Source organism: Symphodus melops (assembly GCF_947650265.1).
Source record: "Symphodus melops genome assembly, chromosome: 1".
Taxonomy (NCBI): Eukaryota; Metazoa; Chordata; class Actinopteri; order Labriformes; family Labridae; genus Symphodus; species Symphodus melops.
This window is the reverse complement of record NC_136691.1, coordinates 4,844,836-4,859,151: the sequence shown is the minus strand read 5'-3', so window position 1 is coordinate 4,859,151 and position 14,316 is coordinate 4,844,836. Positions and strand designations below refer to the sequence as shown.

Genomic DNA, 14,316 nt, shown 5'->3' with positions numbered 1-14,316 from the left:
AAGTAAATCCGGTGACAAATTCTAAGTAGCCTACTGATAATTATGCTAATAAGTTCAAAGAAGTACTCACAAGCTCATTTTTTCCTTCTCGACTGCGACAACGGCCAAGAAAGCTCGAATGAGCTTCATCTGTCTCTGATACTGTTTGACCTCATCCAGCTGTGCTGCTTTGACCTGCACAGTGGCGGAGGCATCCAGCAGTGCCTCACTACACTGTGCTTCAAGGCTTTTCAAGGCATCTGGGGCACAAATCCTGGCACCACTCGTACTTTTCATGGAAGCCACTTGATCCTGTATACAGCGCCTGTAGTCCTGCAGTGGACACAACAGTCATCAGATAAGATTTGATAAAGGTTTTTTTCTGACAAAATGTTAAGACACAGGATGATGTTATCTTCAGAAGACAGAGAAGCAGTACCTCTGCATCCTGCAGCTGTTTAGCCATTGCCTTTATGTCGAGCTGTGCTGGTTGGTAACGACATGCCAGAACTTGTTGGACAGTCCGTATCAATCGAATCTCTGGTTCCCCAGGAGAGGACTTCAGGTACCAATTCATATCGATGTGAGGAGTCCGCTACGACAAAACAACAAACACATTAAACTTCTCCTGAAAAGAAAAGCAAGGGAAAGCACTGTACATGTATGTCATTACGTTGTAATCTTTTCATATACAGTCTGGTTTGTAAAACAAGAATATTCTTGAGCTCCTGTCGTCTCAGCAGCCACAATGATCAACTCAGTGTATTTACTGTAACAGGGACAATGTTAGTCACTATAATATCGACATTTAGGAAGCTGGATCTAGAAAATATTTGGATTTATTTTTTAGGAAAAGAATTTGATAATTATCTTACAACCAAAATAAAGGGCGTAATACTTCAAAATAAAAGAAGTTATCAGTCTAAACTGAACAATAATAATGTACAAAAAAAGGAAGCTGAATAATATGTCTGAAAACCAAAAGTCAACAGGGTAATATATGCTTAAAAACGTTTTCAAACTAAAATATCTTTATTAAATACGAGCTTAGTGACTTGCTCAAAAATGAGTCATTCAGTGAGCAGAAATGACGAAGTTGCTCGTTTGCTTTGCCTCCTTTGAATCAAGATTATTCATGTCCACTTCTAAAAATCCCATGTTCCCATGACTAACACTGAAGTGGAACAAGTCAAAAACTTGACATTACTCTCAGTAATTAGAGCCACTAACAGCCCTGCAGGATATCATTGTATCTCAGATGTCCTTCCTGTGAACCGTCCTGACTGAGGCATCATGGGAAAACCCAAACATCAGTCTAAACGTTACTTTTCATATCTCTTTGCCGTAACTGTAAATGACATCTTGTGCCTTTTTGGAAACTAGAAGTTGTGCAGTCAGACGAAAACCACATCAATTCAAATTTAAAGGGATGATTTTAAATCGGAATTTTCATCAAAAGCTGCAAGAAAATCCAGGCACACAATTTCCCTGGGGGAAAAAAACTTTGGCAACAAAGTTTTATCAGGCAACTTGTTTATTTTATTGTAGCAAGTAAATGTATTTCTGCAAGTTAGATTTAGTGCGAGAGTTTCCTCTCATATGCATTTGTGTTTTACTGTAAAAATAAGCATTTCTATACTGAACTTTTGAATTTAAAACTTTGAGAATTTGCAGGTTTTTTTAAACGAACTGTAGACTTAAGTATTCATTAGATGATGCATCCATTGCATAATATCTGAAGTAAATGTCACTAAGAATTTGCAGGGAAGCTGTGTATTCAACTGAAGCTCGTTGATACTTACATTTATTATGTTACTCCTTTCCACCAAGCTCTGGATGTCAGTCAAAATATCCTGCATGGTGGACTTCTGCTTGCAGGAGTCTTGCAATCCACCTGAGGTTTCCCCAGCTGGCATATCCGCCTTCCAACCAGGCGCCGTCCTCTCGGGCTTCATGCTCTCCGTGATCTGAGGCTACGTACACAGAGGACAAGTGTGTTGCCACATTTAAAGCCTGCTGCTCTCCCGTGTTTGTCCACAGATAATAACATAGCTTCCTGCTCTTTCCCTTTACTCCACAGTAGTAAATATGACTCTGTTGGCGGTGGCCCGGCGAGTCAGTACAGTTAGCAGAAGAATGTGCCTGAGTAGGGAGCAGTCTGCCCCAAGGGAAAAGTCTGCTCAGCTATAATACACAGAGTTGCCTCCCTTTCTTCTATTAAGAAATAAGTGATCTGTTATAACTTGGTAAGACAAGGGCGAACACCAAAACATGACTCAAACTGTTTGGAGACTGGTAAGAGCAGGGCGTGTCTTCGAGGAGGGAGCAGGTAGCACGGGAAGACGGCTTGAAAACAAACAGCAGCTTTCTGGTTGACTGAGAGATTGTCAACTTTCACTTAAAATACTTTCTTCTAAAATGGTGCAAACACTAAGGCACATATATGACCAATACATCAACTTGAACTAAGTGGTTAAGGTTAGACGCTTAGGGTTGAGTACATTAAACAGCTTTCCTCGTCACAACTGATTTTTCTCGTCAATTTCATGACAAAGAAGCTTAAACTGAACTTTCTAGATGAACATAAAACTCCTTTCTGGCATTATAGAAAACAACAATAATAACAATAGGCTGATCATTGTGATCGGCCAGACCTCAACACGCCAAGCTGCCATAGCCCACACTAATGAGGTAAGCTAAGTCTGTGTCCATGTTTGTTCTGGGGATACGAAATAAATAATCAATCATAAATGGCTCGTTGTCACTCGGGAAAAACTGATTATTATTAAAAGCATATTAAAATATATGGATGCATGTCCTGTAAGGGCTTCTGTAGTATTTCTAACTCTTTTCAAATGTTGTGAAACACACATCAATATTCAATATTTCTAACTCTCAAGTGATGTGATATAGAATCATTTGAACCATTGAAAATGAAAAACTAACTCAATATATCAGGATGCTTAACCTAGCAATATCCAGGTTGTTTAAAAAGCATTTTTGTTGATTTTTGTTGAAGAGAAATATGTGGTATTTCAAAGAACATGGACATTTAGCATTTCTCCTGGAAAACAAACAAACTGTTTACAGACAGAGAGAGAGGAGCGCTGTGATTACTCATGATAATGACAGGCTGTTTGTGAGACATTCCTCACGTCCTTTGAGTGTTAACTTGTTGTGCAGCGACACATGGGGAGTTCTGCATGAAAACCTTTTTGCTGAGCATCTCCAGTGTTACGTCAAGTGTCAGCAGGTGACGTAAACGCCAGAGAAGAGGACTAAAGTGTGCGAAAGGCTTCTGTACTTTTTCTTCAGATAATGACAAATATGAAATGTGCCATTGATCTCTGTAGAGTCCTCTTATCTTTGTTGCTGCAGGCTGAGCTGGGACAGCATCCCTTCTCAATGTTTGTAGCTGTGTTTTATGTCCTTGCTTGTCTTAAAGGTCACATTATTATACATCAGATCAAAATGTATGATCATTTCCAACAAGTTTAAATAAATGCAAGAGTTGCCCAGAACATGTCTGTGAAGTGTCTTGTTCTAAATCCACTCTGATCCTGTATTTGATCATGCCTATGAACCACTCTATCTTAGCCCTGCTCAGAACAGGCTGTTTCTGTGTCTGTAGCTTTAAATATGTAAATGAGCTGTGTCTGACCACGCCCCCTCTCTAGAAGGCCTCGGGTGGCTCGGCCTTTCTTGCTCCATGTCCTATTGTTTACGCTGAGAAGGCAGACTCAGAGGGCAAAACAAACACCTAGCTGTGGGAGTGTTACTGCCCTTTGTGATGTCATAAAGGGAAAATCTCCAAACGGCTTGTTTGAGTGCAAAGGACAGAGAGGATGGACTTTTCTATTAACTGTGAGGTTTGTAGACAGACCAGGGGTACAAGTTATTGTTAAAGAAACATAGTGAAGTGTGTTTTGCATGTGAAGTTTAAATGAATGTTTCTTCATTTTGTAGGTATTCCAGGCAACAAACAGGCCAATATGCAGAACAGACCTCATCCATTTTGTCACACGAAATGTTCTTTTTTCCCTTCCCACAGCATAAAAATGTCCAGGTTAAAAGATGAATATGAACACTGGACCCTTACAAATGTTACGACATTCAAATGCCAAACGGTGGGAGGAATAAATACTCTTCAAGGAAAGTTCCAGCTAATTTGAGACACAATTACGCTCTCCAAATGTCACAAATAGCTCATTTTTATTAAACATTCAGCCCTAACATAACTCAAAGAGAAGGAAAGGCCAATGGTTTGGAAATGTCAAAGAAATGTAATTTTGCGGAGCAAGGATGAAAATCAGCAGGATGAAAATCACCGGCCTGCTCAACAAATTCATTCAACAGGTTCGACATTTTTTTGCTGTAATGGTTCTAAAAGCTCTGAAGCAGCATAACATCATGTTGAACTGGATCTCCAATGTGTTGTCAAATAGTAAATGTGTGATACGTTGTATGTTGTAGCATATTATAAAGTTCAGCCGTCTGGAAGTTTTTCTTTCACTTTTTCTCTGCCTATATCTTTCATATTACCTTTACCAGCCATTCACTACTGTAGGCTGTAATGTCCTGAACATGTTGAGCCAGGAAGAACAATTAAGATGATCATGATCTGGAGCAGTGCAGATATTAAAAGCCCTTCATAGTCAGAATCTCAAAAAAGAACATATATTGAAGGCTGATGACACTCAATAGCATTTAATGCAATCTAGAAAACATAATCAAGGCTGGGGCGCTGGTAGCGTAGTGGTTAGTGCGTACACTCCATGAACGGAGGAGAAAGTCTTCCTTCCTACTTTACCTCACGTCAGTCCCCACTCTTACTTCCCCTGATTTCTCACGACAGTGAAACAATAGTTCCTTAAAAGAGAGGATCCAGAGAAATTAGAGCGGTCACAGAAAAATTCCCTGAAGAAATGTTCAAATGTTTTTACTGTATTTGTATTGACTGCTGGAAACGTTGTCATGTGTTGGTTTGTTGTGATAAGAAATCATTCTGTAAACATTCACTAAACTTAACTGTTAAATTTTTAATCTGATGTTTGTTGTTTCATTTCCTTCAATTTGATTCCTTGAGGCTAAGAGGTGGATCCAGGGGCTTTCAAAGATATGGCCCACGTGAAATGTAATTGGCCCAACAAAAAGCTGATTGGCCCTCAGTTTTGATTGGCTGTTTGACATGTCAGAGGCAGGTCTTGTATTACATTTAAGCAGGGAAGAAAAAAAACTGAAAGGAAATGAAAAGTACATGTATATATTTGTAATTCATCACGTACCTGTGTCTGTTCCACCTCTGTGTCCTCTGATGGAGCAGGTAGCATGGCTTCCCTCTCTTCTGTTGGTAATGTGTCCTTATCTTGTCCTGCTTGAATGTTTAAAAGCTCGTCCTTCTGGAGTTTAAGGCCACTTTGGTCCTCCTTGGTTTCTCTTTCTTTTATTTCCAAAACTCCTGGACCTGAGCTCTGTGATGATGTTTCAGCTGCACGTGCACCTGTGAGCTGAAGTTCATCTACATCGCCACATGGTTGGGAGGAATTCAAGACCTCATCCTGCTTTACCTGATCCGATTCCAGGAAAGATGATTTTGCACTCGCAGAATTTACATTCTGAAGTCCTGCAGAAACCAGCGGTGTCCAGGTCTGTGAATGTGCAACTTGAGACTTGTTTAATGTGAGACCCTTTTTTATTTTCAATTTTGTATCATCTGATTCAGGACTGGTTATAGTTGTACTGAGTCTGGATTTCTCCTCAGGCAATCTTACACTGGAGTCTTGTGTTAGCTTAGCATCATTTATCTCTGCTCCTGTTGAATTTGCAGATATATCTGGACTATTGGCTCCAACATTTTCCCTTTGCAGCATGTCCACTGACTGGAACTCAGTCAGTGGACACTGAGGTTCACTGAGGTCTACACTACATTTCTCTGTCTCTTGAGCATCAGCAACTGCCTTAAAAGCCTCTGACTTTACTTCCAAGTGTTTCGTTTCCCTGTCTGATTTCTCTGATTCAGGGCTGATTAATGTCACAGAATGTCCCGAATTATTCTCAAGAAATCCCAGACGAGAAGCAGGCTGTGTAACGAACACTCCCTGAGAACGTCTGAGTACATCTGGACCCAGGTTTTCATTAACCTGCATGTCCCAGGGCTCCATCTCTAACACTACAGTGAACACTTTCTTTGGGGTCACAGCGCTGTCCTCGCCGTCTTTCTGTTGTGTTCTGGCGTCTGTTACGGCTTTGAATGGTTCTGATCGTGCAGCGAGATGTTCAGCCACATTTTCAGGGGTAAAAGGGAGAACGTGATCTGGCTTTGACGGGGTGGATCCAACAAGAGATGCGACACAAAGTCCTGAGTTGATTTCTTTGGTACTGTCTGTGACTGGAGCAGTGAATGTTGAGGCCTGAGTAGAGATAAAATCTCGCTGCACCAGTTCAACGTCCTCTTTCCTATCATCTCCCTGAGCTGTCCTGTGCTCGCTGCTGAAAGGATGGACATCAGTTTCATCTCTAGGCTCGACAAATGCCTCCGTCGTTGTTTTGGGTGGAGTTGATGTCAACAGTTGAGATTCTTGTTTGGTTTTTGATTTGGAGACACCCACGTTAACGTATTGATAAGTCTCTTCATTGGCTTTTTCCAAAACATCTTTGGTTTCAATTTGGTTGTCACACTGATTGCTGGCACCGTTTTCTTGGTCATCTGTTGCCGAGTGAGAAGGAGAAGAAGGAGGACGTATGCCTGGAGTTTCTTCAGGTGATAATAAAGTTGCTTTGTTTTCACTTTTTGGCATTTCTTCAGCCACGTCGCTGGACAAATCTCGGTTCAATTCCTTTCCAAAAGGGCCGAGACCAAACTGAAAACCATGAAATAAAACATTTAATGAACAAGGAAACTCAACTGTTTAATAGACTACATCGTCGACTCTTAAAAGGCACATTTTCTGTGGGTGAGAAAAAGACTGACCGTTGTCCGTGCACTTTGACTCAGAGCCTCTGAAGCACTTTTCTGCAGCTCCTCTGACACTTGTGATCCCAAACAGCTGAGAAGAAAGTCTTTCTCAGAGAGCACCTCACGTAGAGCATGTTGAAGCAACAAACCTTCATCCAGAGCGGCCTGTAACAGACAGACAAATATGAAAACTCAAACATGAACTTAGTTTGAAATGGAAAAGCCATTTTTGAAGGATTTTAATTCAGATGTTTTTAAATCAATGGGGTTGCAACAACCAAACAAAACTTCAAGAGCATCAAAGTGCTGTGTCATGACATATTTCCTACAGAAACAAGATAGAACCAATCACAGGACAGAAGACGGGACATAATGTTGGGATGGATTTGATTGCACCGTTAGCTTTGACGAAACTTTGAAAATGAGTAAAAGCCCCCGAGTGCACAATGAATCATCAGACATTTGAAATTAAAACACCTAGAAAACGCTTTATTGAAAAATAAGCGTCAGATAAAAGAACATTTAACAAGAACGCTGGTTTAAGACAGTGAAAAATGTATCTGTCACTTCATGGGGACTTTCACATTCCTGCCATGACAGCTGCACATAGCTGAACATAGGACTGGAGACACACTTGTGTGAGTCTTACCTGGCTGGACGATGAAGGGTCAGCCGCTTGGCTCCACTCGTGCAGCCGGCTGATGTCTCGTCTCACCCTGTTAGCGGTGCTCTCCACACACTTGTGCTTATTTTGAAGAACAACAAGCCTGAGGCTGAGAACAAGAAAGAGTGTCAACAACGTAAACAACCCCTTTACTGACATGACTGTGAATGAGTTTGAACTGTTACTGTGGAAATGACTTTTCTTTAACCCCCACCCCCCAGCTCAATGTAATGTTGACTTTACAAACCATTGAAGGGTGATTTTGAAATAAAGAAAAGCCTAAATGTGTAAAACTACAAGATAAGAGTACAGTGTAAACACTCCTTATCCTTTCATTACTTCTTATTTGTAATAAAACCATCATCTTAACATTCATAAGGCAGCAACTGGTGGTTTAAAAACACTTCATTTGGCCCAGTAAATCTAATTATATTCAGAGATTGAACAAATGGCTGATTAATCATTCTAAAAATTTGACTTTTCTGTTTTGAAACGATGACTGAAGTACCTGTCGAGGTCTTTAGCAGCTGTGTCCACAGACAAAACAACACCTGGACAAAGTGTTTCATGGGAGATGCTGGTCTCTTCAATCTTCTCCCGATCATAAACTTCTGCAGCCAAATCTTCCAGCCTGGTTTCACAATCCTGAGAGGGACAGAAAATGTTTATTTGTAAGATAAGCAGCCCTCCCATGTAGGTGAGTTTAAAGTTTGTGCGTGGAAAAGTTGGCCATTGGCTTTTTTAATCTGCTGTTATTCAAGGATAACGTTAAAAACAGTTAATACCTGCAGTAGGTGCCACTGCTGTTTGAGCTGCCTGATATCAGGAGACACTTCTCGGCTTGCACACAGCTTCCCATCTGAACTTTCCATCAGCTCTTTCACTGCTGTCTGCACTCTGCAGATTTCTTCCTGTACTTGTTGAACTCTCCTGTTTGTGTTCTCAGTGAGCAGTGCCAGATCTTCCGGGACGCTGTCGTCTAGCGCCCTCTTGTGGCTCTGGAGGTTGTCGCTGACCTGCTGGGAGAGGCTGGCCTGAGCCTCGGCTGTGTCCCTGGCTGAGATGGAGTCCTTGAGTGTGTCAATTCTTAAAAGGTGTTTTTCTACGACTGTCACTTCTTGTTGCAAAGTCTGAAGCGGGACAGAACAACAGATAAACATTTTTAGGAACGGATCAACAAGTGGTTAAACAAAAAACATCGTTCATGTTTTTTAGGGAAAGGGAAAGAAAAATAAAAGGAAAAAAAATAAAAATAAAAAAAATAAAAATAAAAGACGTCTGGCATGTTATATATATATATATAACTACGTAGCCTACAGAGATTATTTATGGAAATCGACTGAAAACTGTTTAGCTTGTATTTAATTCTGTTCGTTCAAATAATTTGTAATGTGCCAATGAATTGACTTTAAACCTGCCTGTCCTGGACTTCATTTTACTTAGTTTTGGCCAATTGTGTATTTGAATTTTTATGCTAAAATAAGCTAATGGTCTAATTGCCTGGCTGCAATGTCATATTCATAAAAATTCTAAGCTTTAAACCAGAGTAACACACCTGCAAATAATAATAGTAAATGACGCTTTCATCTCCAGGTTTTTGACATGTAGGCCATATTTATCCCTTAGAAATCCCGTCCAACATGTAGAGACTGTGAGATTTTTTTTCTTCAGGAAAACAAACACACTGATATTGTCAGTGAGATTGTTCACTTTTAAATCCCCTCTGTTTTGATGTTAGCCGTAAACTAGCGCTAGCTAGAACGTTACTGCTAGCCAGATAGCTCAATGTCTGTTTCCATAGAAACGTAAAACGTGTTGTTTTCAATGAATGCTAACTTTGTATTTGTTCATATGTTTAGTGTTTTTAATCTGCAAATGCCTTTTCTTGAGGCAGCTTCGACATGACTCCGCTAATATTACGTTTATGTGTTGTGGGTGAATACCTTAAATTTACCAAAAAAAAATTTTTCTTGTGGGGCGGCTGTAGCTGAATGGGTTGCGTTCTCGGCTCATAACCACAAGGTTGTAAGTTCGAGACCAGCTTGTTCAGAAACATGTCGTGTGTCCCTTGGCAAGACACTTAACCCCGCATTGCCTGAATGAATGGCAATGGCTACAGACACCATAGCGTATGAATGGGTAAGTGGACTTGTGGTATAGTCACTGACATAGCATAGCTAACAGCTAACACTGGTTAAAAACTATAAACACAGGTCTGCTTACCATTTTGTATTATTACACATTTAATTCACTTTTCCCTTTCCCTATATAATATACTACATTAGAATATATATGAATAATATATATTATTTTATAATATTTATCTATGGAAATAGACTGAAAACAGTTTAGCTTGCATTTTCTTCTGTTCGATCAAATAATTTGTAATGTTTTTTATGGACTGTTTTTTTAGTTAGTTCTGGCCAATTGTGTATTTGCCATTTGAATTTGAAATAAGCTAATGGTCTACTTGCCTGGCTGCAATTTCATATTGATAAAAATACAAAGTTTTAATCCAGAGCAGTAAGGTAGTATTTAGATCTGCAAATGCGTTTTCTTGTGGCAGCTTGGACATGACTTCGCTAGAGTTGTGTTTATGTTTTGTGTGTACTTTAAATTCACCAAAAATAATTTGATTGTTGCGGGGCAGCTGTAGCTGAGCGGGTTGCGTTCTCGACTCATGCACGTTTGAGACCAACCCAAGCAGAAACACATCAGTGTGTCCCTTGGCAAAACACTTTACCCCGCATTGCCCGAATGAATGTAAAGAAGCGCTGGGATTGTCACACTACACGCAATCTCAGCTCGGGTGTGAATGGGTCAGTAGACTTGTGGTATAGCTACAGATATAAGTGTGTAAACTGTGTGTCACTGTTCCCTATATAATATATGAAATTATATGTGTGTGTAATCATTAGAACAAGGGAGTAGTTAAACACAAGTGGGTACAGGACAATTATAAACTGCTATGCACAAAATATTACTTATGTTACTTATGTGCACAGGATTAAAAAAAATCATCTTAAGAGACTTGTTGGATGACTTCTCAACGTGCTTTTACACCTCAGATGGTATACCATCACACAGCAGCCTCTATTCATCATAGAGGCCCCTGTGTAAAATCTCCATCAGAAGTATCTAATCTCATTTATAGACATTCACACGCCACGGACAGAGCAATTCAGGGTGAGGTGTCTTGCTCAAGGGCTCATCGGACGTGTTACTGCAGAAGCTGGGGATCGAACACCATTCTGGTTTAAAGACAACCGACTCTATCAACTGAGCCACAGCCGCCTACTGATAATACTGAGAGTGTTTGGAATTGTCATTCTCAATTACCCTCAAATGTCTTCTTATCTTACGCTAACTAGTTAAACTAAATATTAGGTTTATTGATCATTTCTTTGACACTGACCTCCTTATTGCGAGCCTCCCCTTCTGCCATCGCAGCCTGAAACACATTCCAAGAGAATTATTAACTTCACATTTTGATCTGTAATCACAGCAACTTGTCAGACGGACAGACAGAAGAGTGAACCGTCTTTACTATCTGTGAACACTTTCAGCAACAAGTGGACACTCCTTAGTGCAGGACGAGTAGAAACGGAGGCAGAACAGAAGAAACAAACACGCCCTCATGTGACTTCACACTGCACTGTTAATCCTGCTTTCTAAAAGCTACATGAATCACTGTTTTCTTACTTGATCGTGTTGAAGTCTCCCATCTTCAGGATTGTGGACGTCACCGCTTTCTCCAAGCACAGAGTCGACAGTCGTTCTGAGACCTGCGACTGAGGGCTGAGTTGACTTTGAAAGAGTCTGAGATGCTCGGCTATTCCTGCTCAGAATATCCAAGCATCTCTGCCTCTCAGAGGAGCAACCCTGAAGATTGGTTTGAAAGTTGTTGTATTTCTCCAGCAGTTTGCTTCCTTCTTCCACCAGAGGAGACAACTGGAGGTTGCTGCTTTGTAAAGACGACACAAGCTCATGCATTTCCTTTGTCCTCTCCCTGCAGGGGAAAAAGAAATACGGCCAATGAGAATGCTCATTCACCTGATATTCACACTTTTTAAATTAACATAGAAGAACATTTGAACAAGAATTGAAAAAAAGTTTAATAAGTTTAAAGAGATGATTTAACAGTGAGGGAGCTAGCATGGAGCTAATAGCTGTACTCTTAGGTGTGAAATGATGCAGCAGCAGCAGAGTGTTTATTCAGGGTTAGAAGATTGTGTTTGATATAAAAAGACTTAATTGTTACCTCCCACACCATTAATGATAACAACAGGCAGGTAACGATTATTCTTGACTTTTATGATTCCTCCGGCTGATTGTTGTCAGTCAGAAGGCGGAGAAATACCAGGTCATGTAATAATAGATGTGTCAATCATCTGGAAGGTGTAACAGACTAAACAACTTTCTATTTGCTGACTCATTATTCAAAATCACAGCAAAAGCTGTGATTACACTTTACAATCGCTGCCAATTGACAGCAGGTGTAAACAAGCTGACTCAGCTGGGTCCACATCCCATGTGACCCTGAACAAGCAAGGTAGAGATAATGGAAGGATGGATACACGGTAAGTTTATTAGTGGTGAAATCTCTATGTGTGAAGATGAAAGTTATGACCTGAAGATGACCTCTAACCACTGCACAACCAGCGTCCCAAGGATGTGACATTTGAGGAAAACGTTACCCCGCGATAAACAAAATGAATTGCCCCGCAGGCTGATTGCATACATTACGCTCATTATAGGTAATCACCATTTTACCTTTGTTCAAGTGTTTCCTCTTGCAAGAAACGACGGTCTTCCTCATTGCCTGATTTTTCTTCAGCCTCTTGCAACCAACCTGCCAAATGTTCACTCTCCCTCTGTAGCCTGCGACACACATGAAGCGTTACTGCATGAATACACTGTACATAAAAGAGAAATCACAGAGAGAGAAAAAAAGCTTCTGGAGACGAGCTCACGAAGAAGACTTAAGAAAACAAGTTAAACGTGTCCTTCTGTCTTTATTTTCATCTTCAGGGTTGGAGCTGTATGAACCTCTACGACTGTTTGTACGCAGAGCAACTACCTGTCATCGATGGAGCTTAAAGGATATGTCAATAATAGCCAACAAATCCCATGAACCCAGCCCTTTAATAAGCAGAACATGTATCTGTGTAAACTACAGATGTGTTTAAGTGGATGACTAATGGGGAAGAAAAATTTAAAGAGTCCTTTAAATGAGTTTTCATTTGTTGCTGAAGTCAGAAAATAAAGCTAAAGATATAGTCTGGTGTAGGGTTTGAATTCATATGGGTCAGATGTTCAGGGTTTAATAAATAAAAAGCACTCTTCAATAATTCAAATGTTCACACGCTCCTTGCACTCTTCGCTTCATTAGCTGGTCCAGTTTTTCCTGCTTGGTTTCTTCGTTTTGTCAACGAAGTCTCTCGACTCCCCGGCCAGCAGCTCTCTCAGGGCCTTTTTGTAACGTGTGTAAATGTTGCATGTAATGTCCAGACGTCAATCTGTGCATTAAATGACAGCTGAAACTCGAAGCTGAGACATCTGAGCCCGCTGTTTGTTACCTGTCGAGGGCCTGGATGTTCCTCTCAGTCCGTTCCTCCACCTCAGAGAACAGCTGATGGGTGTTTCGGACTTTGTCCTGCAGCTGAATCCCGTCCACAGACAGACGCTGAAGGCTGAGTGGTTTGGCTATGGAGGAAATAAGGCGCAGGTCCTCGAGGACACTCTCCGCCTGCTCGTCCTGAGTCTGGAGCTCCAACAGTAGATCCTGTACAGGAAAAACAAACGATTCAGTGGTTAGCGTTCTGAAGCATCAGCTGCTTATTTTACTGTAATGCATAACCTCAGAAGTTTGAATCAACACATACTTTGTTGTCTCACATAAAGAGCTTCTATGTGTATAACTTTACGAGTGATTACAGTCTCTCAGTACACTTAAATGTGTGTAGTTTTCATTCAAAATAGACGACTTGTGAGACAAAAAAAAACTACACAAATCACAGAAAAAACATCTTTTCTTAGTTTCTGAGTCGACCAGATTGTTGGAACACTACTTCAATGGAAGCATCACAATCATATTCTTTAAAAAACTATTTTGATAAAAACATGTGATACAGTGAGATTTATGACTCAGCAGAAAGTGACAGAAATCCCTTCAAAATGTTGACGTCATGAATAGTGTCAAACACTTGGTTGTCTTCACCTCGAAACTGTACTTTTAATCGTCTACACCTAAACTCCAGCTAATGTTGCAAAACTCATCGCGGCCTTCAATTTAGTGAAAGTAAAAAAATAAAAAAATAAAATAAAAAAAAATTTAAAAATGGAGCCCTGCATTAGTTCAGGTGGAATATGGTAGTTTGCCATCAGCTGATCTGAGAACCGCCAATCATATTCACACACCGACAACAAGGCGGTCAATTCAAACCATTCTGCCTCTCTCTCCTCTTGTATCACATCTGCTGTTAGACACTGCTGTGAAATTCTCCTTCCACCACCCGCCAGCTTCATGAAGCGCTTTTTATATTATAGGATGAATTGTTTGCTTTTTAAGTCTGCAACATGTCCGTATCATTATGCAAGTTCAGGTTCTGCTCTGCATGTCCCCATAGGGGGCAAAAAGGTGTGAGCTCCTAGCTAAATCTGTCGCATGCTGCACTGATACCGCTGCAAGCTAAGAGCAGAACCAATAACCCTCCAA

The 14,316-nt window shown here is 40.5% G+C and overlaps 1 protein-coding gene across 1 annotated transcript in view; it reads right to left on the bottom strand.

Moving 5' to 3' along the window:
- Positions 1–14,316, bottom strand: part of syne2a (spectrin repeat containing, nuclear envelope 2a) — an 86,454-nt gene that overhangs the window by 50,665 nt on the left and 21,473 nt on the right. The window contains exons 36-47 of the mRNA XM_079362720.1: positions 13,178–13,383; positions 12,372–12,479; positions 11,301–11,607; positions 11,014–11,049; positions 8,384–8,728; positions 8,107–8,243; positions 7,584–7,707; positions 6,950–7,099; positions 5,265–6,839; positions 1,782–1,952; positions 419–574; positions 71–312 (exon numbers count right to left, since the gene is read on the bottom strand). Coding sequence (XP_079218846.1) covers positions 71–312; positions 419–574; positions 1,782–1,952; positions 5,265–6,839; positions 6,950–7,099; positions 7,584–7,707; positions 8,107–8,243; positions 8,384–8,728; positions 11,014–11,049; positions 11,301–11,607; positions 12,372–12,479; positions 13,178–13,383 — 3,557 coding nt within the window. The remainder of the gene's footprint in view (positions 1–70; positions 313–418; positions 575–1,781; positions 1,953–5,264; positions 6,840–6,949; positions 7,100–7,583; positions 7,708–8,106; positions 8,244–8,383; positions 8,729–11,013; positions 11,050–11,300; positions 11,608–12,371; positions 12,480–13,177; positions 13,384–14,316) is intronic.